General features: G+C 41.9%; 1 protein-coding gene across 2 annotated transcripts in view; it reads right to left on the bottom strand.

Moving 5' to 3' along the window:
* Positions 1–27,864, bottom strand: part of SUPT3H (SPT3 homolog, SAGA and STAGA complex component) — a 712,703-nt gene that overhangs the window by 178,984 nt on the left and 505,855 nt on the right. For both annotated transcript variants that reach the window (XM_077488954.1, XM_077488955.1), the window contains exon 7: positions 14,975–15,050. In XM_077488954.1, coding sequence (XP_077345080.1) covers positions 14,975–15,050 — 76 coding nt within the window. The remainder of the gene's footprint in view (positions 1–14,974; positions 15,051–27,864) is intronic.

The following is a 27,864-nucleotide window of genomic DNA, read 5'->3' as shown; positions in this document are numbered from 1 at the left end:
TTAAGGCGCCCCAACAGGTCAGGTTATCAGGCTCTCTATTATTTTGCACAGGTGATTTGATCAGTTTCACTGCCTTAGTAATTACCACAGCCATCCCATCTGAGGGAAATCCTGAAAACATGACTTGTGGGGCGCCTTGAGGACTGGAGTTGAGAAACACTGCCTTAGATTTTTTACTTCAAAAGCATTTTATTAAAATAAATTTAATAGAAATAAAAAACATTGATTTAATCACTTGCTTACTGGGCACTTAAAACCCCCTCCTATCCAGACCAATTTTTAGCACTGATGCACTTTGAATGACAATTGCACGTCATACAACACTGTACCCAAATTACATTTTTATAATTTTTTCCCCCCAAATAGAGCTTTCTTTTTGGTGGTATTTGATCACCTGTGCGATTTTTATTTTTTGTAAAAAAAAAATGTAAAAAGACCACATTTAAAAAGATATATATTATTTTTTTTATTTTGTTATAAAAATTTAAAACAGGTAATTTTTGTCCGCCATTGATGTACGCTGATGAGGCCGCAGTGATGGGCAATGATGGGTGGCAGTGATGAGCACTGATAGGCATCACTTCTAGGTGGCACTGATTAGCACCACTGGTGGACATTGATAAGTGGTACTGGTGGGCATTGATAGGTGGCACTTGTGGGCATTGATAGGTGGCACTTGTGGGCACTTTCAGATGGAAATTATGAGGCATAATTGCCTCTTCCATTTTGGGACCGATGTTCCTTTAAGGTGAGCCGGTGATCGGCTTTTTTTTTCTCCTCCGCTGTCAGTGTGAGCAGAAAAAAAAGCGATCAGTGAGCTTTTGTTTTGATCATGTGATTAGCTGTCATTGGCTGACAGCTGCACATGGTAAGGGGCCGGGACCGGCCCCTAACTCAGATTGGTGATCACCCGAGTCTCAGTGACTGTAGGGCGTGCACACAGGGGATGCCGTTGTATGATGGCCTCCCAGGAATTTACATCCGCGCTGTGGCCGTCATTCGGCCATAGGGCGGACGTCAAGTAGTTAAACAAATTTTTTTTTTTTAAATCAGATTTTTTTTTCATTTGTTTAAAAAAAAATCATTGATTTTTATACACCCTCGCCCAAACCAGCATTGACTGCTTCAACTCCCTCCTAGACTAAAGCAGAAGAGTATAATTAGCTCAAAACAACCTGATGCTGAGTAGGGATGAGCTCCGGCGTGTTCGCACACTCCACGTGCAGAGCCCGCCAGGAAGTTGGCACGGCTCTGCGCTAATCACAGGCAGAGAGACACTTCTTGATCTCTGCAGCCATACATTGGGAAAATGTCTCACTGCCTGTGATTAACGCAGCATCGTGCCGACTTCCTGGCGTGCTCCGCACGTGCAGTGTGTGAACACGCCGGAGCTCATCCTTGATGCTGAGGTCTCCTGCTGTTATCTGTGTAATCTGGGTTATGTGTTTACTGTTCTGGGTTTACTGTTTACTCTTCTATGTCTGGGTTATGTGTTTACTGTTCTAATGTGTACCTGTGCTTGCCAATCCTGTCAAAGTGTGAAGTGTCTTTCTCCCATTGTTTTCCTCCCAGGTGTGAATCCCCCTTGTTAATTGAGTAGCCTATTGTTTCTGTCTGTTTGCTAATCCTCCTGGAGATTCCTACAGGATGGGGCTAGTCTTGTGTCAACTTTACCTCGTTACCTAACCATTGTGGGATGTTTACCCCAATGTGTAATATTTGTTTTTATTGTTCATGTGGTGACTGTTAAGTTAATTTCCTTTGGTTTTACCTAAAACCACTTGTCTACATATGATGCTTGGGGTAAAGGGCCGGTATTAGCTTCTGGTCTGCTAGAAGGGTTTGGAGGGCAGGGGGTACCGTTTGGCAGAGGTACCTAGTCAGGGTGCCAGGCGGTCCGTCACAATAATAACATGTCAATGCCTGGAATTATGCTTTAAGCAGTAGTGTCTTTAAAACGTAAAGGTATGTGGTTTTCATAAACATGGATTTATATATTTTGGGACCATTGAAGATTATATTCAAACTAAGGTTTATCCTTTTCTCTATGAAAAAATATTGATAAAAACTACAGAGGGAAAAAAAAGGTAAAAAAAAACAATACACTAGTAAAATCTGAAAGGCATGTGTGATGTGTTTATCCCTAAAAGCTAACTGAATGGTGGCAATACAAATAATAATAAAAAAAAATGTTATTAATAGAGTCTCAAATGGCAAGGCAATGAGTAAGAAGAAATTGCTAAGGGTCAGCATAATGCACCATTGTCTTTGTCATATCACAACCTTCATTGTACAGCTGTCTTTTCCACTATGTGTGATCCTACAACATGCTTAGTCACATCTTAGCTGGCCTGTCCTAACTAATCTTCATCTTACTGCATGCCAGTCCACAATGTATTTCCAAGAAAACCTCATGCGGTCATACTGCTATTAGTTAAATATACCATTTGGGACTTTATTTAGAGCAGTCTTTTCACAAATGAAAATGAAAAGGAACCCATGGTATATTTGACAAAGCTTATCCTTATGATAAGCAACATTGCATCTGCTGCTTTCTCTGTAGAGTATTACAAACAGACAATACAGGAGTCAAAATAAATGTGGCTCCTACAGACCTTCTTAACCCCACACTCTGCAAAAATCTATTACACTTTTAAGCAAAGTATGCATTAAGGTCGGGATTCTTGATCTGCTTCTGTTGCAGTGCTGCGGTGCATGTTAAAGTGGGTCAATTACGGATCCCTCCTGGGCTAGTCCTTATTTTACCAATAAAAAAAAGAACAAGTTGCTCTATCCCAAAGTGGCACCATATATTCATTTATTCAGTCTAACCCCACCCCCTCCCCTCCGACTGACAATGCTGCTGTCCAAAGGTGTCTGCTTTACTATTTCATCCAGAATGCAGAATGGAAGTGTGCTACTTGCTGGATCACCAGGTGAAATACAGGCCCAAAACCTAAAAAAAGAAAACTAATGCAGCTACCACACCTAAGAATCGGTATGCTGCAATATATTCGATTATTGTTTTGGGGTTTAACAACTTAAAAGGGTTGTAAAGGTAAATGTTTTTTCACCTTAATGCATTCTATGCATTAAGGTGAAAAAACATCTGACAGTGCCTGCGCCCCCAGCCCCCCCCCCCCCGTTTTACTTATCTCACCCCTCGAAAATCCTGCGCTCGCCCCCGCCGTCCTTTCCACTGTTCAGCCTGGCTGCTGATTGGCTGGAGTGGATGGATGGAAAGCAGCGCAGCCATTGGCTCGCGCTGCTGTCAATCACATCCACTGACGCAGAGCGTCAGGGGGTGGGGCCGTATGATACAGCGAGCGGCTATAGCCGCCGGCTGTATCACGGGAGCGCGCCCGCAGGTGCTTCTCACCATGCGAGGGAGCTCGCATGAACGTGAGAAGCACCTGCGGGAGGAAGCCGAGACAGCCGCCGAGGGACCCCAGAAGAGCAGGTTCGGGGCCACTCTGTGCAAAGCGAGCTGCACAGTGGAGGTAAGTATAACATGTTTGTTATTTTAAAAAAATAAAATAATTCACTTTACAATCCCTTTAACGACTGGCCATGTAGCTTTACTGCTAGTGCGGCTACTCTGTGCAGAATCACGGACAGTACATATACATGATTTTGTATTTCCGGGTAGGGGGCACACCCACCTACCTGTGCTGTGATTCGTCACAGCACATGCCAATCGCTGGGTTCTGACCAGCGATTGACCACCAGTGCCTGGCGATCGGCTCCGAGTCTCACAGAACACAGCTCTGTGAGTGTAAACAGTGGAGCTATTTTCAGTGACAGGGGATTTAGTTGATTTTTCATTCAATAAAAACTAGATCCCCAATAAAAGCAGCACACAGTACACACACACACACAAACACTGGTTAGGCACAAATTTAACCCCTTAATCACTCTAGATGTTAACTCCTTCCTGCCCAATGGCATTAGTACAGTGACAGTGCATATTTTAGCACTGGTGAAAACATTTGCAGTTAGTTAGTTCTGACTCCGTGTCAATTGGTATAAGATTGGCCACTGCAGTCCCATAATAAGTTGCTGATTGCTGCCATTACTAGTATAAAAAAAGTATTAATTACAATTCCAGTATATATTCCATAGTTTGTAGATGCTATAACTCTCACACAAACCAAATGCACACTTCTTGGGATTTTACTTTTTTACCAAAGGCATGTAGCAGGATACATTTTGCCCAAAATTTATTAAGAGATTTGATTTTTTTTGTTGTTTTTGGGATATGTTTTATAGCAGAGGGTAAAAAATATGCTTTTTTTTTCAAACTTGTCGTCTTTTTTTTCTTTTATCTAATAAAAAAAACCCAGAGGTGATCAAATACCACCAAAAGAAAGTTATATTTGTGTGAAAAAAAAAATATACATTTTGTTTGGATCCAGCATTGCATGACCACACAATTGTCAGTTAAAGTATCGCAGGCACTTCACAGCAAAAAAAATTGCCTGGTTATGAAAGGGGGTAAATCTTCCAGAGGGCAAGTGGTTAAAAAACCTTTAAAATCATCATTGACCTCCAATGGCCAAAGGGAGGGGACCCGGGAGAAGTAGTAACCTTTGGGTCTATTGGCATAGGAAGTGGACAGGAGACCAGAACGGACAGGAAAGCTTTGAAACTATCAGGAAATGCCTGAGATATGACTATGACAGGAGGGTTTATGAGGCTGCAGTAGACATGTTCAGGTGTCCATACTTCTTAAATGCAGCAATTTGACCCTTTCCCCATATTAAAGGGTGTATTAAACACGTTATAGCTAGGGCAGGGAGTAATTGAAAAGTCTTAGGCCTCATGCACATTGCTGCTGTTAAACCCACATTTTTATGGGTTTAGGTGTTTTATTTTCTGCCCTTAAACTCACCTAATGTATAAAGTATACATTCAAGTATATTTGTCTTTAGTAAATCAACCTCTATGTGTCCATGCACATAGAGGTTGTCTGTGTGTCCATGCACATAGAGGTTGTCTGTGTGTCCATGCACATAGAGGTTGTCTGTGTGTCCATGCACATAGAGGTTGTCTGTGTGTCCATAGACGTGCTCCGAGCTCTTGCAGTGACCTGGGCTGGACTTATTGATATCGCTGCTGCTACTGGGGCCATCCCCGTCACTGCCCGTCCCTGCCACCGCTGTTAGTGCTACCGATATCCATACCGATACCACTGCCGCGGTTGTAGCCTATTGATACTGCTACCACCACTACCGCGGCTGCTGCCGCTATTACCGGTACTATTACCGCTACTGCCGATACGGCGCTACTGCCGCTGCCTCACCGTTGCCGGCCGGCTACCGCTGGCCCCCCGCTGGCCCTCGTCGGCCCCTGTTGGCCCTTGACACTATCGGAGTTGAAGACTTTCGTGATTTCCAGATGCGGTGGCTGAGGGACCCTCTGGAGGTCCTGTGGAGATTCGGCAGGGAGTGCATGGTCTGAGAACGCTGGACGTTCGGCGGGTGGTGAGTGAAGGCTGCCCTGTCTGTCGGGCTTGTAAGCTCTGTCGGTGTGGATGGCCGTGTGGTATTTTTTTTTTTTTCTCTTTTTTTTCGGACTTGAGCTATTAAACTGGTGAGACTGGAGTTGCTGTAGTTACTGGAAGTGATCCCTGCTGATGATTTCGATACTCCAAGATAGTACACTGACAGTGTTGCTGGGCTGATATTGTTATTGGCTATTGATATTGCTCAACTACTGTCATTATTCAGCTGCTGACATTGTCTAATTGCTGACCTGGCTCAACTGCTGAACTGGCTCAACTGCTGACCTGGCTCAACTGCGGATGAGGTTCAATCCACTGATATGGTTCAACTGTTGATATGGCACAAACGCTGACATTGCTTAATTGTTGAAATTGCTCAATTGCTGAAATCACCCAATTGCTGAAATCACTTAATTGCTGAAATCGCTTAAATTGCTGAAATCGCTTAATTGCTGAAATCGCTTTATTGCTGAAATCGCTTTATTGCTGAAATCGTTTTATTGCTGAAATCGCTTAACTGCTGAAATCGCTTAACTGCTGCAATCGCTTAACTGTTGAAATCGCTTAATTGCTGCAATCGCTTAACTGCTGCAATCGCTTTATTGCTGAAATCGCTCAACAGCCGTTTAAATTGCTGAAATCGCTTAATTCCTGAAATCGCCTAAATTGCTGAAATTGCTTAATTGCTGAAATTGCTTAATTGCTGAAATCACTCAATTGCTGAAATCACTCAATTGCTGAAATCATTCAATTGTTGAAATCACTCAGTTGCTGAAATCATTTAATTGTTGAAATTGTTCAATTGTTGAAATCGCTTAACTGCTGAAATCGCTTAAACTGATGAAATCGCTTAACTGCTGAAATCGCTTAACTGCTGAAATCGTTCAACTGCTGAAATCGTTCAACTGTTGAAATCGTTCAACTGCTGAAATCGTTCAACTGCTGAAATCGCTCAACTGCTGAAATCGCTCAACTGCTGAAATCGCTCAACTGCTGAAATCGCTTAATTGCTGAAATCGCTTAATTGCTGAAATAGCATAATTGCTGAAATCGCTTAATTGCTGAAATCGCTTAATTGCTGAAATCGCTTAATTGCTGAAACCACATAATTGCTGAAATTGCTCAATTGCTGAAATCACTTGACTGTAGGAATCGCTCAATTGCTGAAACTGGTCGACTGCTAAAATTGCTTAATTGCTGAAATCGCTTAACCGCTGAAATTGTTTAATTGTTGAAATCGCTTAATTGTTAAAAATTGTTTAACTTTTGAAATCGGTGAACTACAGACATTGCTCCAACTACTGAAATTGTTCAATTATAGACATCGTTCAATTAGTGAAATCGCTTAATTGCTGACATCACTTGCTTAGTTGCTGACAGTGCTCAACTGCTGACGGTGTCCAACTGCTGACGGTGTCCAACTGCTGACGGTGTCCAACTGCTGACGGTGTCCAACTGCTGACGGTGTCCAACTGCTGACGGTGTCCAACTGCTGACGGTGTTCAACTGCTGACGGTGTTCAACTGTTGACAGGGTTCAACTTCTGACAGTGTCCAATTGCTGACAGTGTCCAACTGCTGACAGTGTTCAACTGCTGACAGTGTTCAACTGCTGACAGTGCTCAACCACTGAACTTTGTAAACTGATGGTGGTGTTCGACTGTTGACAGTGTTCAACTGCTGACAGTGTTCAACTGCTGACAGTGTTCAACTGCTGACAGTGTTCAACTGCTGACAGCATTTAACTGCTGACAATGTTTTATTGCTGTCAGTGCTCAACTACTGACAGTGCACAACTACTAACAGTGTTCAACTGCTGACGGTGTTCAGCTGCTGACGGTGTTCAGCTGCTGACGGTGCTTAATTGCTGACAGAGTTCAACCTCTGACAGTGTTCAACTGCTGACGGTGTTCGACTGCTGACAGTGCTCAACTGCTGAAGGTGCTCAACTGCTGAAGGTGCTCAACTGCTGAAGGTGCTCAACTGCTGAAGGTGCTCAACTGCTGAAGGTGCTCAACTGCTGACAGTGTCCAATTGCAGACAGTGTCCAATTGCTGACGGTGCCCAACTGCTGACGGTGCTCAACTGCTGACGGTGCTCAACTGCTGACGGTGCTCAACTGCTGACGGTGCTCAACTGCTGACGGTGCTCAACTGCTGACGGTGCTCAACTGCTGATGGTGCTTAACTGCTGACGGTGTTCAACTGATTACAGTGCTCAACTGCTGACAGTGTTTAACTGCTGACGTTGCTCAAACGGCTGACGTTGCTCAACTGTTGAAATCGTTTAATGGCAGACATCGTTTTACTGTTGATAACACTCAACTGCTGACATTGTTCAAACTGTTGATATAGTTCAACTGCTGTCTATGCTCAATTGCTGATACCGCTAAATTATTGATAGCACTAGTGGCTATCGTTAAATCGTTGATGATGCTAACTTGTTGACATTGCTAACTGTTGACGCAGTTTAATTAGTGATGCTGCTGAAGTGCTATGGATGAAAAATAATTTATGCTGCTAAATTATCGATATTGTTGATATTGACAGGTGCTGTTATCACTGAAATTTAGATACTACTAATTTTTTGTTGGTGCCAAACTGCTGATATCGCTACAACTGTTGATATTGTTGACATTTCAGATAATAAGAATATCATAGATTTAGCGGGTAATGTCGAAACTATTGATATTCCTGTTTTGACAATAGAAGTGATCATAAGTTATTAACACTGGGAGGATTACACTGGATAAAACTGGTTGTACTAGAAGGTAGATTGCGTGGATAACCTATCTTTTAATAGGACTTTAAAGCAGTGACCACTGGGAATACCCATGGGACGGAGGAAGAGGAGAGGAGAGTATAGTACAGTATGTAAACCGGCGAGTCCGGTGTTGTGCAACAAAGGGACATTAGGTAATACATCTAATCGTCCATTAATAGTCTCCTCTAACGCTCAACAAGGGATAGCAGAGTTTTTTCCGGTAGGCGGTCGGACACGATCACGTACATCGAAGACAACAACAGATAGCAACAGGGGAATGTCAGCTTCTGTTGTTATGCAGGATACACATATACAATCATTACAAGCAGAAAAAACTATATTAACACCAGTAGTATCAATGATAAAACCATCAGTGCCATCTGCAAGGCCGTTGGGCTCTTTAGGCATTGGGGCAGTAAAAGACGCACAGATAGCAAAAATGGATAGTGCAGATGCCATAAAAAACATGTGGGAATCGGCTTTGGAGTTACAAGAACCGATTGAGTTTGTAGAGTCCGTAGTTATAAACGAAGTGTCTAATACATCAGATATAGGCGCACTAGATATGCATATAAATGTGGGAGGACTCGAGGATGGCCCTCAATACTCAACCCCATCTCCCCCGTTGTCAGGGGGATATAATCCAGTGAATATAATGGATAGCGAGAATATAGATGGGAACTCAAAAGTTGACACAACTGGTGAAGAGTTGGGACCAGAAGTGGGGGATGTACGGACTTATTTAAGAGCATTGCCTACTCGCCACGAAATGTAAGCTTTTATTCAGCGTCTAGAACATGGTTTCCACAAGGAGATCCAATCTGTACATAAAGAACTACAGGCAACTGGGAAGAAAATATCAGAAGTTGAACGTTCTGTAGACATATTAGGGGATCGTGTAAAATCTCAGGAACAGCGTATAGACGCCCAAGAGTCTCATATTCATACATTATTTCAATTATGGGAGGACCAAGACAACCGTAATAGAAGAAATAATATTAGGATTAGGGGACTGCCAGAATCAGTTAGAAATGAAGAGCTTGTTATAACAGTTAACCAAATTTTTACCTCACTGTTGGGGAAACCTGAGGAATCAAATTTGGAACTTGATAGAGTACATCGGACAGTGGGACCACGTAAATTAGATCCAGATAAACCAAGAGACATAATATGTCGAGTACATTTCTATAAGGATAAGGAGGAGATTATGAGAAGGGCAAGAGAGAGGGGACGAATTAATGTTAATGGAGCAAATATACAATTGTTACAAGATCTATGTCAATTTACTCTGGAGAAGAGGAAGGCGCTAAGGCCTTTATTAAAAATGCTGCAAGATCGTAACATTGTATATAGGTGGAATTTCCCTTTTCAGCTGCAGATTAAGAAAGATGGCAGGTGGCTAAATTTACGTGATCCCTCTGATATTTCCGCTATACAATCTGCCCTAGGTTTGCACGATCTTCCATTAATAACTTGGCCCAAGACTTATACACAGTTTAGAAGATCGGAACCTCGGGAGGACAATAGAAACAATGAATCAGAAAATCCAAAATTTAATCAGGCAGAGTAAAACAGCTGCCGATTTCAAGAGTAATTGGAGTAGTAGTTATTTAATTTAATAATGAATTAAGAATGACCTTTTCTCGGATTATTATTATTATGTTTGTTTATGGATGCCCATTGTCACTGCATAGAGCCTCCCTAAGTGCTCCTCAACTCTTTCCCCTTATAGGAATCACCGTCCCTCGGGTAGGGTTTGGTGTTTTTTTTGGGATAGATTCCATATTGGGTGGGGGTTTCCCCTTTTTTTTTTTTTTCTCCCTTTTTTTTTTTTTTCCTGGGTAATTAGTTAACGTTTCCCTGGGTAACTTGGGGATCGGGGAGAAGGAACTTCTCCAATTTTAGAGAGCACAACTCTGTAATTGTTGTGCCGGGGGTGTGGGTTTTTTTTTTTTTTTTTCCTCTCCTGTTTCTTTTTCCCTCTCTCTTCCGTTTTCTTTAGTTCACTTATATATTGATATGGCAGCGATTTTTTTCCTCGCCAGTGTCACTGAAATTATGTACCTACAATATTAAAGGTCTTAATAATAAATTAAAAAGAGGTCAGATTTTATATAGTCTACATAAAGCTAAGGTAGATATTATACTCTTTCAAGAGACCCACTTTCGAAGTGATAATATTCCTGTGTGTTCTCGTAAACACTATTCGCAATGGTTCCATAGTACTATGTCGAGCTCAAAATCAAGAGGGGTTTCTATTGCTTTTCACAAGCGCTTACCAGTTCAGAATTTGGAATATAGAGCCGATTTAAATGGAAGATATCTGTTTCTTAAAATCCGACTGTGGGATAAAATTTTCACAATTGCAAACTTTTATATTCCAAATTATGATCAAACTAAGACAATCGTGAGTTATCTTGGCCTTCTAGCGGATTTTGCAGAAGGTACGGTTATCGTGGGAGGAGATTTTAACCTAGTTTTGGACCCTTCACTAGATACGTCGGCTCAACGATCAAATATTTCATATTCTCGTTTGAGGGCACTCAAAAATAAACTTTTTGAACATAGGTTGATGGATCTCTGGCGGACCCTAAACCCTAAAGATCGTAACTATACATACTTTTCTTTAGCACATAAAACATATAGCAGAATAGACTTTTTCTTAACTGGTCCTAAGTTACTGGAATGGAACCCTTCTATAGAAATAGGATCATTCATTTGGTCCGACCATTCACCAGTATTCTTAACAATAGCACCCCCCCAGACTCAGGTACCAATTGGTCGCGGCGTTTGAATGACACACTTATGCAAGATCAAATCTGTCATAAAGCAATTGCGGAGGCGATTGATAATTTTATCTCCGACCATGAACAGGATGAAACTGCTTTACCCTTGAAATGGGAGGCCTTAAAGGCAGTAATACGAGGGGTGTTTATTCAACATGGTTCTCGTCTTAAAAAAGAAAAATCAAAAATTATCGAAAATACGTTATTAAAACTTCATTCTTTGGAAACTCGACATAAAGCCCACTGTTCTCCAGATATATCAGCCAATATTTTCTCTACAAGGATATCTTTATTACAGTTATTCAAATCATCTCAGAGCTCATATCGACAAAGACGAGCAGTGGGGAGATATAGATTTGAGAATAAGTGTGGGAAAATGTTGGCTGATATGTTACACCCACGTCAATCACAGACTTTTATAACAAGTATAAAAAAATCATCAGGAGAATTGACATCTGATCCACGTGAGCTTCAACAAACTTTTAGGGAATATTTCTCAGCCCTCTATAATTTGACTCCATCATCAGTATTGGAGGATGAGGGAGTTGGAGACAATATTATTGGGGAATATGTAGGGGAAAATGCTATTCCGACAATAGATAGTGTTAATGGGGAATCCTTGGATTCTCCATTTTCGCTTGAAGAACTACTAGAAGTAATTGCCAATACTCCAACAAATAAGAGTCCAGGTCCCGACGGGTTTACATCAAAATTTTATAAGAACATTTAGCCCCGTTTATGCTTCAAGTGTTTAATTCTATCTCTTCTACGAACCAATTTCCATCACAGACTTTGGAATCTCATATCACTTTAATTCCCAAACCTGAAAAGGATTTAACACTTTGCTCTAGTTATCGACCCATATCGTTGATTGGGATAGATTTAAAGATATATGCTAAACTGATTGCACTTCGTCTTCAACCACTTCTTCCAAGCTTAATACATACAGATCAGGTAGGATTCATTCAAAGTAGAGAAGCACGCGACAACACGATTAAAACTTTTTTGTTGATGAATTATGCACAAAGGGCTAAAATTCCAGTATGCCTTCTTTCAGTCGATGCAGAAAAGGCATTTGATTGGGTGGGATGGCCTTTCCTTAAACATTCTTTAAGGCAAATAGGACTGGGGTCAAACATATTCCATAAGATCATGGCACTATATACTAAACCGGTAGCTAGAATAAAAATTAATGGTTCATTGACAACAAGTTTTAATATACAAAATGGTACCCGTCAGGGATGCCCGTTATCCCCTTTACTCTATGTTATAGTAATGGAATATTTAGCGACGGCTATTAGACGGAATTCTTCTATTTCTGGTATACAGATAAAACAGAGGGAAATAAAAATGGCTTTGTTTGCTGATGATCTATTACTTTATATCACTAATCCACACATTGCAATTCCCTCTGTGTTATCTGAGTTCCAGCGGTTTGGGAAACTAAGTAATTTTAAAGTAAATGTATCAAAATCAGAAATCCTTAATGTGACGCTCGTACCCGAACAGGTTGCAATGTTGAGAGCTAATTTTAAGTTTAGGATTTGCTCTGCAGCTGTAAAATACTTAGGTGTTAAAATCACCCCGGATTCAAATCATTTATACTCAATGAACTATGTTCCTCTTCTGCAACGTACCCTACAAGATCTAAAAAAATATGATGTTAAGCAATACTCATGGTTTGGGAGGATTAATATATTAAAAATGGATATAATACCGCGGTTTTTGTATTTTTTTCAAACTATCCCAATTGGTGTCCCTAGATCATTTTTTTCCACTTTACAATCGGCTTTTACAAAATTTATTTGGGGACATAAAAAACCAAGACTACAAAAGAAATGATTATCATTACCAAAAACGAAAGGAGGTGCAGGAGCACCTGATCTATATTATTATTACGTCTCGGCTGTTTTGACTAGACTGGTGGACTGGTTCTATTGTTCGGAAACCAAACAATGGGTAAAAATAGAGCAAGGGTTGAATCAATTGGACTTAAAGGTGTTGCCATGGCTAGATCTGTCTGGTAGTAATTTAAATCGAGAGTTGTTAGAATCTATGCCTTCTCTCACATCTCATGTATTGAATATATGGGGCAAAATAGCTATAAAATTGGAACTTTCTTCCTATGAAGGACCTATGACACCTTTATTTGGCAACCCTTTATTTCCACCGGCACTAAATAGGACAAGTTTTCTTATATGGAATAGGGAATCCCATTATAGACTGAGTAATATTTTATGCCAGGGGACAATTCCGTCTTTACTAAATATATTCCCTACACAGCGCCCATCACTTATGCAAATGTTGGAGTTTTGGCAGTTGCGGTCATTTTGGTGTACAATTCATTCAAGTAAGTCTCTGGGTAGAGATTTAACACAACTTGAAACTATTCTGACACAAGATCAAAAACCAAATCATGTTATATCAGTACTGTATAAGATGTTTATTATTAAAAATCATCCGGAGCCCCCAGAATATATAAATAAATGGGCTAATGAGATCAACGCTCAAATTGAGGTTGGGGAATGGGAGAAGGCATTTCATTTCTCTCACTGTTTATCACCGTCGATCAAAGCACAAGAGACGAATTACAAATTGCTCTCAAGATGGTACTGGAGTCCAGTGACACTCCACCGCATATACCCAGAAAAATCTGATATATGCTGGCGGTGCCATAGAAATAAGGGCACATTGCTCCACATCTGGTGGGAATGCCCCCTAATTTTTAGATTTTGGGAAAAGCTTATGCAATTATACACAACAGTCACTGGGGAGGTAATCCCAAATACACCACAAATCACCCTTCTCTCTATGTTACCAAGAACTTATAAAAATGTTAAAAAGAATCTTTTAGGATACTGGTTGACGGCGGCAAGAACTGTGATACCACGGCACTGGCGATCAACCCAGTCTCCTACGATAAATGAATGGGCTTTAGAAATGGATAATATAGAGAGAATGGAGATACTCTTAGCACAAGAATCAGATACATATGAAAGGTGCCTCCTGGTCTGGACTCCCTGGAGACAACATAGGAAATTGGTAAAAAATTAGGGAACTAGGAGGGAAAAAAGGGGAGGGAGGGATCTGTGGAGAGAGGAGAGAGAAGTGGGGGAGGGGGAGAGGTTAGATGTACATTTTCCCCCTTTCCTCCTCTCTGTTTTTTTTTTTTTTTGGGAGGGAGGGAAGAGGAAATAAAATAATAAATGTGATTATTACGTATGTAATATATATGTTTGAAAATTGTTTAATTATGTGTAATGCTTTATAATAATTGAAAATAAAAATAGAATTGGAAAAAAAAAAAAAAAGGTGTTTTATTTTCTGCCCTTAAACTCACCTAATGTATAAAGTATACATTCAAGTATATTTGTCTTTAGTAAATCAACCTCTATGTGTCCATGCACATAGAGGTTGTCTGTGTGTCCATGCACATAGAGGTTGTCTGTGTGTCCATGCACATAGAGGTCGTCTGTGTGTCCATGCACATAGAGGTTGTCTGTGTGTCCATGCACATAGAGGTTGTCTGTGTGTCCATGCACATAGAGGTTGTCTATGTGTCCATGGATGTTTTTAGCAGTTGAGTGGCAGAGGTGTTTTAGAGGATGTTTTCTGAACACACTAGAATCACATTCAGGAGAGAGAATTTTGACCACAAAAAACGCTGATTGCTTTTTAGTGCATGTAAATGCTGTTAAACACGCCTAAACGCTAGGCGTGTTTAGAACTTCAGCGTTTATTTTATTGGCCAGAATAAATTCCGGCTAATGAAATAAACAGCTAAACTCCAAACACTGCTAAACTTGCCTCAGGAGAAACAGCGTTTACAAAAAAACAGTGTGCATGAGGCCTAAGGTTGGTGCAAAAAGCGTCAAGTTTAGGGGGAAGTTTAGGTCTGCTTTAATGTGTTTCTTTGCACTTACAAAAGCTTAGTTGTCGACTTTCACAGAATTCGGCATACTGCGCTGAATCCATTGCTCGGGTTTGTTTTTCAGCTCTCTGCAAGAAAAAATAAATACAATTATAACAAATATTAAATGCTAAAAAAATGCAAAGATGCAACCTACCATTTAACCAGTAAAGCCACATGCATGAAACGTGCTGACTAGATGGTGCTGTGGTCTCTAGCCCATAAAGTGACTGTCCTATAACGCACTTCATGACAAAGGAATACACTGCATGCTTTACAGCAGCACCAACCCATGCAGGGGACATTGTTAAACATAGCATCTCAGACAAGCACATTCATTGAGTTAGTGGACTGGATATATCCACTTTCATGAGCTCCATTCTAAGGAAGGTAATGTGATTACTAGTCTAATGCCGCATACACATGACCGGACCTTCCATCGGAAAGAACTCTGACGGACTTTTCAATGGAGTTCCGCTGAAACGGACTTGCCTAAACATGATCACACCAAAGTCCGATCGTTTAACGTGATGACGGGACTAGAAAAAGGAAGTTCAATAGCCAGTAGCTGCCCTTGCATCATTGTTGGTCTGTTGGACCTGCATACAGACTAGCGGTTTTCGCAATAAGAACTGGTTCGGGCCGAAAGATTTGAAACATGTTCTATTTCTAAAGTCTGTCAGATTTTTTGACAGAAAAGGTCCGATGAAGCCCACACATGATCAAATTGTCAGACGGATTTTCCGTAGGAAACTTGCTGTCGAAAAAGGTCCGGTCATGTGTACACAGCATAAGGCTCCATTCACAATTGAGCATACGCAGCGACAGCTGCTGCAGTGTGCTTTTTTAGCATTCTTGTGTTTTGTTGTGGAGTGTTTTTGGAGCGGCCCCATTCATTTGAAAGGGCCTCCCTCTGTTCCAAAAAAGCTCAGGTAAAAAATCTTGGCACAGAACCAGGAGAGTTTGGCGTTGCGATTTTTGCCGTGGTTATTGATCGACAATCGGGGGAAAATTGCAGTGTGTTTTGGTGCTATTAAGAAATAATGACACTGCAAACGCGTCAAGCGCTTTGGTGCGATTCTGGAATTGTGGGCAGAATTGCAGCGATTCCACCCGGGATTAAAATTACCTAGGTGTGAAAGGAGCCTTAGAGGTTGCTTTTCTAAAACTGGAAAGTGCAAAATCTGGTGCAGCTCTGCATAGAAAACTTATGAGCCAAGCTGAAGTTAGAAGCTGACTGGCTACCATGCATACAATTGTGCTCATAAGTTTACATACCCTGGCAGAATTTATGATTTCTTGGCCATTTTTCAGAACATATAAATGATAACAAAAACTTTTTTAACTCATGGTTAGTGTTTGGCTGAAGCCATTTTTAATCAACTGTGTTTACTCTTTTTAAATCATAATCACAACAGAAACTACCCAAATGACCCTGTTTATAAGTTTACATACCCCAGTTCTTAATACCGTATAATTCCCCCTTTAACATCAATGACAGCTTGAAGTCTTTTGTGGTATTTGTGGATGAGACCTTCTCAGATGATAAAGCTGCCCATTCCTCTTGGCAAAAAGCCTCCAGTTCCTGTAAATTCTTGAGCTGCCTATCATGAACTGCCCGTTTGAGATCTCCCCAGAGTTGCTCAATGATCTTGAGGTCAGGAGACAGATGGCCACTCCAGAATCTTCACTTTATTCTGCTGCAGCCAATGACTGGTTGACTTGGCCTTGTGTTTTGGATCATTGTGTTGGAATGTCCAGGTATGTCCCATGAGCAGCTTCCTGGCTCATAAATGCAAATGTTCCTCCAGTATTTTCTGATAACCTACTGCATTCATCTTGTCATCAATATTGACCAAATTTCCTGTGCCTTTGTAGCTCACACATACCCAAAACATCAGCGATCTACCTCCGTGTTTCACAGTAAGACTGGTGTACCTTTCATCATAGGCCTAGACTCCTCTACAAGTAGTGTTTATGGTTGTGGCCAAAAAGCTAAATTTTGATCTCATCACTCCAAACGAGTTTGTGCCAGAAGGTTTGAAGCTCGTCTCTGTGCTGTTTGGTGTATTGTAAGCGGGATACTTTGTTGCATTTGTGTAGTAATGGCTTTCTTCTGGCGACTCAACCATGCAGCCCATCTTTCTTCAAGTGCCTCATTATTGCACATCTTGAAACAGCCACACCACGTTTTCAGAGTGTCCTGTATTTCACCTGAAGTTATTTGTGGGTTTTTCTTTGCATCCTGAACAATTTTCCTGTCAGTTGTGGCTGAAATTTTAGTTGGTCTACCTGACCGTGGTTTGGTTTCAACAAAACCCGTAATTTTCCACTTCTTGATTAGAGTATGAACACTGCTGGAATTCTTCATTCCTTGGATATCTTTGTATATCCCTTTCCTGTTTTATATAGTTCAATTACCTTTTCTCTCAGATCCTTTGACAATTCTTTTGCTTTCCCCATGACTCAGAATCCAGAAATGTCAGTGCAGCATTGGATGAAAGATGAAAGGGTCTGTCAGGAGTCCAGAAACTCATTGACCTTTTATACACACACTAATTACAAGCAACCAGATCACAGGTGAGGATGGTTACCTTTTAATAGCTATTCAAATACTTTTGTGTCAACTTGTGTGCATGTTATTAGGCCAAAATCACCAGGGTATTTAAACTTTTGATCAGGGTCATTTGGGTAGTTTCTGCTGCCATTTTGATTTAAAGAGTAAACACAGTTGATTGATAATAAACGGCTTCAGCCAAACACTAACCACAAGTTAAAGAAATGTTTTGTGTTATCATTCATTTTCTCGAAAAAACTGCTAAGAAATCATAAATTTTGCCAGGGTATATAAACTTATAAGCACAACTGTAGCTGCACCAGATTTTGTACTCCAGTTTTAGTAAATCAACCCCTAAGTGGCTGGATGGGACACAGTGAGATCAATGCATATCAATTTTTAGAACATCATGTTTTTTTTTTCAGTTTTTTTTTTTACACATCAGGCATTCTGTCAACGTGCCCATGGGGTGTTTCTGGGAATACCTTTCCTTAACCCCTAAGCACTGGCCACATGCAAATATGCAGCCTCTCAGCGGGTGGGCCTTGGCATCAAGCAGCCGCATATTTGCATGAATTAGTGTAAATAAAGCAGTTCGCTTGGGAGCTTTCTGATCGCGTGATCGCTGTGATTTGCTGTCACGTGATCATAAACCCCACCTCCCGCCATTCTAAACCCCATAAAGGGCTAGGAGGATCTAAGGGGTTAATCACAAGCAGGAGGTCTTGGATTGTGAGATTTTTAAAGCAACTGGGATGGATGGATGCTTTACAGAAATACGTGGATTAGATCCCTGACAGCACTACAAGGCCTCCTTGTTGACAGTCAAGCTCCTTTAATTCCTAAACGTAGCCTTAAAAAGCCATAACTCAAAAAACAATAATACTTTCACAGAGAACCAGCCAAAATATACCAATGACATACATTTCAGGTAGGAAAAAACCCAGCAAACAAAAACCCACTAAAGTGTACTCAAAAATACACACTGAAGTTGACTTCATATAACTGGAGAATGCAAAATGTGGGGCAGCTGTACATGGTAGCCAGTTTCTAACTTCAGCCTGTTCAATTAAAGTGATTGTTATTTTTTTATAAAGAAGAACCGTTACAAACGTGTCATACTTACCTCCACCGTGCAGCTCCTTTTGCACGGAGTGGCCCCAATCATCGACTTCTGGGGTCCCCCGGTGGCTCTCGTGGCTCCTACCCACATCAGATGACCCCCTTAGGAGAAGCGCTCTCCCAGGGGGGTTACCATGCGGGCATTCTCTCGAGTCCAGCATTTGCATCCATGGACACGGATGCCAGACTCGGCCCCGCCCCCCGTGTCATTGGATTTGATTGACAGCAGCAGGAGCCAATGGCTGCGCTGCTATCAATCTATCCAATCAGTATCCAGGACCCCATGCAGAGAGGGACCGAGCGTCTCCGCTGAGTGAATTCCAGGACTCAAGTAAGTAAAACGGGGAGGGGGGGCTGGTGACTGCCAGAGGTTTTTCACCTTAATGCATAGGATGCATTAAGGTGAAAAAACACAAGGGTTTACAACCCCTTTAAGCTTTGACAAAAAAATCTGGAAGCCGATTTTGCACTCTGAAGTTTTAAAAAATCAACCTCTTAGCCTTCTAGAAGAACTGGCTAGTAATCACATTACCCTCCTTAGAATGGAGCTCATGAATGTGGATATATCCAACCAAATAACTAGTCTTCTGCAAGGCTAGGCTAGGTTCAATCCACTCTTTCAATCAGTGGCGGCCCCTGCACTGTGAGTGCAGCCCCCCCATCCATGCGCCTGCCCCTTTCAGGATGCTGAACGCATGGATTCCCATGGCGGGGCAGGGGGGGTGGTACGTTTTAAAGAAACTGATTAGAGCCAGAGGCACTAATAGGCTTCAAAATAGGGTGGGCTCAGGGCACAGATAGTGCGCCCTGATCCCACCCAATTGTGGTAATTTTCTCTATTTTCACACTAACCTTCCTCCCTGCCAACCGGGACGCAGGACGTCAGACCTGTTTCCTGATTGGCCAAAGTGCCAGTCCACCCTATTGGATGCCTGGCACTTAGGAAGAGGAGCGGAGGACTCAGAGACACATGCTGCTCCAGGGCCACTGCTCTGGTGCACTGAGGAGCTGCTGTCTGGCGGTAAGTGCCACAATGTCAGGGCCGTGCATGGGGGGTGCTGCCAGAGTCACGAGCCCCGAGAGTGGGGAGGTTTGTGATCACAGTGGCCGCATATGATGGGCACAAGTGGCTGCGTTTGATGGGCACAAGTGGCTGCATTTGATGGACACAAGTGGCTGCATTTGATGGGCAAAATTGGCTGCAAATGATGGGCACAATTGGCTGCATATGATGGGCACAGTGGCTGCATATGATATGCATGCAAGTGGCTGCATATGATGGGGCATAAGTGGTCACATATGATGGACACAGTGGCTGCATATGATGGGCACAAGTGGCTGCATATGATGGGCACAAGTGGCTGCAAACGATGGGCACAAGTGGCTGCATATGACGGGCGTATTGGCTGTATATGACGGGCACAAGTGGCTGCACATTACGGGGCGTATTGGCAGTATATGATGGAGCACAGTGGCTGCATTTGATGGGGCACAGTGGCTGCATTTGATGGGGCACAGTGGCTGCAATTGATGGGGCACAGTGGCTGCAATTGATGGCTGCAATTGATGGGGCACAGTGGCTGCAATTGATGGGGCACATTGGCTGCAATTGATAGGGCACAGTGGCTGCAGTTGATAGGGCACAGTGGCTGCAGTTGATAGGGCACAGTGGCTGCAGTTGATAGGGCACAGTGGCTGCAATTGATGGGCACAGTGGCTGCAACTGATGGGCACAGTGGCTGCAATTGATGGGCACAGTGGCTGCAATTGATGGGCACAGTGATGCTGCAATTGATGGGGGGTTTCAGTATTTTTCAGTTTGTTTGCGCACCCCCAAAAATTTTTTAGCACCAGCTGCCACTGATTTCAATAATCTAATCATTTACATTTTTAGATGTTACCCAAGAAAAATTGTAATGAGGAGGAAATGATATAGAGAAACTGAAAACTTTATGAATGAAAATGATCAAGTCCTAGACTTGGATATGATCCTATTTACTTTTTTAATTAGAGAGATGTTCAAAAGAAAATGGAGTGTTACGATGCAATATGGGAAAAGTTTCCCCCAGAGGAGTTTTTTAGCAGCAAAGTTAATAATATTGAAGATGTAATAAATTAAAAGAAAATACAAGATTGTTACGATAATTCCTTGTGCTAAAGATAAGGAGGAAATGAAATAAGATTTTAAACAAAATTGTCCAGCTTTAAAATTTGGGTGTTTTTAGGAAAAGCCGGAGGGTGGCACATCTTTCTTTATATTCTAAAACTTGACATGACTGTTTTTAGCAATGAGAACGAGCACATTTTGCAAGGATCGCACAATAGGTGGCCCAAAATGAAATAAACTACCAGGTGGCTAAACCTGCTGGCTTCTACCAATATATCTGCAGTATGGGGAAAAGCCTTATAACATAATAATATGTAAAGATATTTGAAGACAAAATATACAAAGGCAACAGTGGAATTTTACCGATGAGAAATATTCCACTGGTAGATTTATTCCCCATCTCCTTGGCCTGTCACTTTTTTTTTTCTGTTTGAATTCAGGATATAGCCATGTTTTTATGTGGGTTTGATTTGGACACAGATCAGATGCCACATTATTCTGAAAAAGACTGAAACATCTTCTGACAAATCTTCATCTCCAAATGTCCCAAGATATTACACGCTTCCCCACATGGCGAGGCAGCAATATTTCATCTCTCTCCAACTGAAATCTGCTCGCTGATCAAACTCTCTGAATGTGTCAAGAGCCTAATTTTCAAAATTCAAAATGGTAATGGTGATCTGGTTACTGCTGCAAGCTGAGATGCTGTTATAGAGCGTTTCCACAAAGAGACGACAGCAAGTAAAATAATTCCTAAACTGAGCCGTTCATCAGATTCACAAAACTATTTTTTCTAAAGCTGATCTCCAAGGAGGGAGGAAAAACAAAACAAAAAAAAACCTTTTCCCATTCCATCCCCATATAATCTCCTAATCTAGATTATGTTTTTTACTTTTTTTTGTTATATACTTGAAAGCCCTGATGGACCAGATGACAGGTCGAGTTCTAGGATCTTCTTTCTTCTGCTCTGTAGTCAGGCAGGGCCCAGTCTGTAGTGCTCTTGTGACTCTTTCTGGTGACATGGTTGCTGCCCATTGGTTGCCATAAGTGTACGTTACTGGGTTATAACAGGGTATTTAAGTATTCCAATGTGACATTGGAGTACGAAAAACTAAAATTTTTGGATGGTGGATTGAACAATGCTCTGCGGGATATTTTTTTTATAACCTAACCTAAACTTCACCACAACTTTATCCCTAAAATATCTGGTGTGTTCCTTGGCCTTTATGATGCTGTTTGTTCATTAATATTCTCTAACAAACCTCTGAGGGCTCCACAGAACACCTTAATCTAGGCTTACCCGTAGGTCAAAGTGGTTTGTAAGGATTTACAACCACTTTAATAACCCAGCTGCCCCCCCCCCATGTGCGTTTGTAGGTTTAAAACTGGGGAGAAGCTAAAGGTAAATCCAATCCAATTGCTGTGGACATGCAGTTTTCATGCTTGATGCTCTGCAATATCAGTGCAATACCTCAGTAATGCAAACACTCAATGCAGGCAATTCACACTACAATACAGAAGCTTGGTGTGTAATTACCTCTAATAGCCATACCAATGTCCCTACATAAATAGGTATGTTTAATCCACATGGAAGGAGTGATTCAGTCTAGTGAAGACTTCTAGAACGTTAGCAAGTCTCGGAGTGTTTCTGTTCAGCGTACAACATAAATCATATCTGAGCACTCTAAAACAATCTATTTATTTTTCTTCTCCACTGATGGGCACTTAGCTACTCTGGAATTGAAACCAACTTAAAGAAAATAACATTAAGGTAAAAAATGTATCCTCGGAAAGTAACTGAAACCTGAATTCAAGTAAAAACAAACTAGAAAAACTGAAAAGTTTGATGCCAGAAGGGAATGCTTGCAATTGCAAAAAGGAAAAAAAAATCTAAGATTTCCTATCCATAATTGTTCGTTGTTAGGCTGCAGAGTCATAGGAGGACAGGCTTCCAGCTTCAATACATCACTATTTAAAAGAGAAGTTTGGATATTTTTTTAAATCTTACTTGCCTAGGTGGATGCAGCATCTGTCCCCCGCCAGCTCTAAAACTGAGAACCGAGCAATCTACAACCACAAATTTCTCAGTTCTCAGAGCTCGATGAGCTGAGAGCTAGTGACTGTCAGTCACAGACTCTGCGTTCTGTCACCCCCCGTGCACTCACTGAAGTGCTGGCTCAGGCCCTCAGCAGCTCACTAAGAAGCTGAGCCAGGTGCCGATTCAGGGTTGTGGGTGGATCCCAACCTTATTGTTGTGATCTTGCCCCAGCCTGGACCGGCTCGGTGACGTCAACTGACAGTGGGCTTCAGCACGCTATCTGCTGAAATCAGGTAACAAGAGTGCAGAACAAACTGCACTTCTGTGATCTACTGTACGTCTCCTTTAATGGAATAGGGATTTGGGAGTCCGGACCCCAACCAGAACTCACCAGAAAAAAAGGAGCAAGCGGACTATCTTGGTACAGTGTAGGGAGAATACTTTAATGGGTCAGTTCACTCAGAACTGATTATCCTTCTTTTGGAAGATGAAGACGAGTATATGCACCTGTTTTGTTTCATTTTGTAGACCTCCACTTAAAAATGGTCCAATAGTGGATGCAATAATGCGTAGTAACCATCACAGTAATAAAATCCTCCTTACAAAAGAAATAACTTTTCTTCTAGGACTATATTTATTTCAAATTCCATCAACATGTACTTTGTAGGCGCACATATCATCACAAGCTAAGGAAGCCATTCTTCACTTGGTCATCAAGTAATAGGGCACCGATATGTGTACAGTCATTCTAAGATATAATTTTACACATAAGAGATTCATATTTGGGAAGTGGTGAGCCTACTAAGGAATCCCTACGTGATCCACTCCTTATTTGGTGATCAAATTATCGTGGACTGAGATGTGTATAGTCATTAGACCTAATTTGCCAACACATGAAAAGAATTCCCCTCATTAAATGGGACGTTTTAGGCAATATAATATAACAATTTATAAATAATTATTTATTATAATTACATAAAATTGTTAAAAATACATACATTTTCAAATGCCAATGCAAATTGTTATAATGATGAACGCTGTACAAAAAAAGTTGTAATGAAAACACTTAGGCTTAAGGTATATGGACATTTTACAACATTTCCTGAACGATTTAACTTGAGAGATAGTAAAAAAACATCAGTTTTGTCATGTTTACATGCCGCATTTGCGTTTAGAAGAGTTTTTTTTTTCAAATAGTCAAAAAATGTAAAAAGTCTGTAAATGAAATGCGTCTAAATGCGAATTACTGCGTTTACAAGCTGTTGCAGGCATTTGGCATTTCAAATGCCTCTGAACATATGTCCTGAATGCATTTTTTTGCTTTCCAACTGCCTAGAAATGACTATAGATGACCCTGTGTACATGTACTGAAGGTAACAGAGGAGAGTTCATGGGCAGCTGAAAAAAACACCCAACTCCCAATAAACGTCCGTTTACCACCAGCAGTGTACATGAAGCCTTAAATTGCAGAGATTCTGTACAAATACCCTACCCATTTTGAAGGCATAGGCTCCTTCCGCAGGGGTAACTCGGCATATACAGTGCCTTGCAAAAGTATTCACACCCCTTGATTTTTTTTCCGATTTTGCCATGTTACAACCAAAAATATAAATGTGTTTATGTGATCGACCAACACAACGTGGCACATAATTGTAAATTGGAAGGGAAATGATAAACATTTTTCAAACTTTTTTTGCAAGTAAATATCTGAAAAGTATGGCGTGCATTTGTATTCAGCCCCCGCGAGTCAATACTTTGTAGAACCATCTTTTGCTGCAATTACAGCTGCATCTTTTTTGGTATGTCTCTACCAGCTTTGCACATCTAGAGAGTGAAACGTTTTCCCATTCTTTGTTTGTTGTCATTGTCCTGCTGGAAGGTGAACCTCAGTCCCAGTCTCTAGTCTTTTGCCGACTCTTCTTCAAAGATTCCCCTGTATTTGACAATGGGGCGGTGTCACATGGTATATGTCACATGGGTTGGTCACATGGGTTGATGTCACATGGGGACTATGACATCGTAAGGGGGCGGGGTCACCATGTGACCAACCCATGTGACATATACCATGTGACACCGCCCCATTGTCACTATATAAGTGGCCGCTCAGCGCGGCTCTGGCATTCCGGCCGGAGAGAGCGACGTGTCAACATCTCCTGGAGAAGAACAAGAAGAACAAGAAGAAGAACAAGAACGGAAGGCGGCGGCGACAGCGGCGACAGAAGACCGGGCCACCGCCTGCAAAAGAGCTATAAGAAGGCGCGGTGGCCCGGCAGAAGAACGGAAGGCGGCGACAGAAGAACGGAAGGCGGCGACAGAAGACCGGGCCACCGCCTGCAAAAGAGCTATAAGAAGGCGCGGTGGCCCGGCAGAAGAACCGAAGAGGGGGACAAGACCCCCGAAGTCGGGAGAAGAGGCCGGCGGCGGGGAGGAAGAAAGCCGGACTCCTCCGCTAGCAAAAGAGCTACAAGAAGATAGCGGAGGAGTCCGGCGAGAAGACCATCGAAGACGGAAGACCCCCGGAGCTGTGCAATAAAATATTTTATCTCGTGTGTTGTTTTTTTTTGGGTACTTTTATTTTACAGGTGAATGGGTAGGGGTACATTGTACCCCATACTCATTCACTTATTAAAGGGGGCTCCCGGATTCCGATAAGCCCCCCGCCCGCAGACCCCGACAACCAACGGCCAGGGTTGTCGGGAAGAGGCCCTTGTCCTCATCAACATGGGGACAAGGTGCTTTGGGGTGGGGGGGCCGCGCGGCCCCCCCTTCCCCAAGGCACCCCCCATGTTGAGGGCACGCGGCCTGGTACGGCTCAGGACCGGGTAGCGTGCTCGGACAAGGGTCTGTTGTGGACTTTGGGGGGACCCCCGTGCCGATTTTTTTCGGCGTTGGGGTTCCCCTTTAAGTCCATTCCAGGCGGCGGAGCCCGCGACGTCTCCGTCGTGGGCCCCGCCTACCTGCACACGCGCTCGAAATGAGCGGACTGTTGCCTCGTGTGTGGGCGAGTCCGCTCATTTCAAAAGTTGCGCGGACTTAGTACGACGAACAAAGTTTGCCGTATTTGTCCGCTCAAAAAGTGCCGTGTGTGGGCGTGTTCGTTCATTCAAAAGTTTGAGCGGACTGTTTGACGAACTTAGTTTCGGCAGACAGTCCCCGCGTGTGTACGCCGCCTAACAGTTGTCCTGTGGACAGATTCTCGCACCTGAGCTGTGGATCTTTTCAGCTTCTCCAGAGTTACCATGGGCCACTTGGTTGCTTCTCTGATTAATGCTCTCCTTGCCTGGCCTGTCAGTTTAGGTGGATGGCCAAGTCTTGGTAGGTTTGCAGTTGTACCATACTCTTTCCATTTTTGGACGATGGATTGAACAGTGCTGCGTGAGATGTTCAAATCTTGGGATATTTTATTTATAACCTAACCCTGCTTTAAACTTCTCCACAACTTTATCCCTGACTTGTCTGGTGTGTTCCTTGGCCTTCATGATGCTGTTTGTTCATTAAGGTTATCTAACAAACCTCTGAGAGCTTCACAGAACAACTGTATTTATACTGAGATTAAATTACACACAGGTGGACTTAAATTACACACAGGTGGACTATTTCCTAATTTGGTGACTTCAGAAGGCAATTGGTTCCCCTAGATTTTAGTTAAGGGTATCAGAGTAAAGGGGGCTGAATACAAATACACACCACATTTTTCAGTTATTTATTTGTAAAAAAAATTGAAAACCATTCATCATTTTCCTTCCACTTAATTATGCGCCATTTTGTGTAGATCCTTTTGATACATTTATGCTTTTGGTTGTAACATGACAAAATGTGGAACATTTCAAGGGGTATTGATTTCATTTTCAAGGCACTGTAGTATATTGTAACTAGAGGTCGACCGATATATCGGCCGATATTTGCCGTTTTTTAAATACTCGGCATCGGCCGATTCTGCTGATAAAAAGCCGATTCTACAGCGGGACTTTGAAATGACTTCTGTAAGAAGTCAGTGTGAGTTGCCTGAGTCGTCATAGCAACACTTTCCTCCTCTCTGGGCAGACTGCCAAGAAAAGAACTAAATGTTACAATGTTTACACTGAATGAATGAAGTCATCTCTGTGTAGAAGTTCTCAGTTTAACCATTTAAATACTTTTCTTACACTTGTTGCTTACAAGTAAAAATCCTGTATTTTCTGCCAGAAAATCACTTAGACCCCCAAAAATTATATATATATTTTTTTTAGCAGAGATCCTAGGGAATAAAATAGCGGTTGTTGCAATATTTTATGTCACACGGCATTTGCACAGAGGTCTTTCAAATGCATTTTTTTGGGAAAAAAAGACACCATTTAAAAAATAAAAATAAAATAAAAACAGTAAAGTTAGTCCATTTTTTTTTTTTTTTGTCCAAAAGTTTTGACTACCCGTTTTTATTTAATATATAGGTTTTTTTTTTTTTTTTTAATCTAGATCATACATACAAGTAAACTGATTGGAGGTTTGTTTTGTTTAATAAATGTTTAAGTGTAAGAAATTTTCTGTATCACTTATGAAGGCTGCTTTCACACTGGAGCGGGCAGACGTTGATGGTAAAACGCAAGTTTTAGCGGCGCTTTACCATCATTTTAGCGGTGCTATTTGGCTGCTAGTGGGGCACATATAACCCAGCTAGCGGCCAAGGAAGAGGTTAAATGCGCCCATGAAGCACTGCTGCCAAATCGCATTGCATGCGCTTCGGCAGTGGTGCCCATTCATATCAATGGGCAGGAGTGGTGGAGGAGCGGTATACACCACTCCAAACGTGCTGCTTGCAGGACTTTTTTTTAAGATCCTGCCAGCGCATCGCCTCAGTGTGAAAGCACTCTGTCTTTCACACAGACTGCAGGGGAGCCATTTTGCAGGCACTTTACAGGCGCTATTTTTAGCCCAAAAGCGCCTTAAAAAACGCCCCAGTGGGAAAGGTGTGTTAGATCAAGGGGGATTAAAAATAAATAAATAAAATAAAATAAAATCGGCCTAACATATCGGCCCCAAAAAAATCGGCATTATATATCGGCTATCGGCCACCATGATTTCTAAATATCGGCATCGGCA

The sequence above is a fragment of the Lithobates pipiens genome, unplaced genomic scaffold, assembly GCF_037356315.1.
Source record: "Lithobates pipiens isolate NorthernLeopardFrog02 unplaced genomic scaffold, aLitPip1_a1.2 Scaffold_18, whole genome shotgun sequence".
Classification (NCBI taxonomy): domain Eukaryota; kingdom Metazoa; phylum Chordata; class Amphibia; order Anura; family Ranidae; genus Lithobates; species Lithobates pipiens.
The sequence above is the reverse complement of the archived record's forward strand: the minus strand, read 5'-3'. Positions and strand labels throughout refer to the sequence as shown.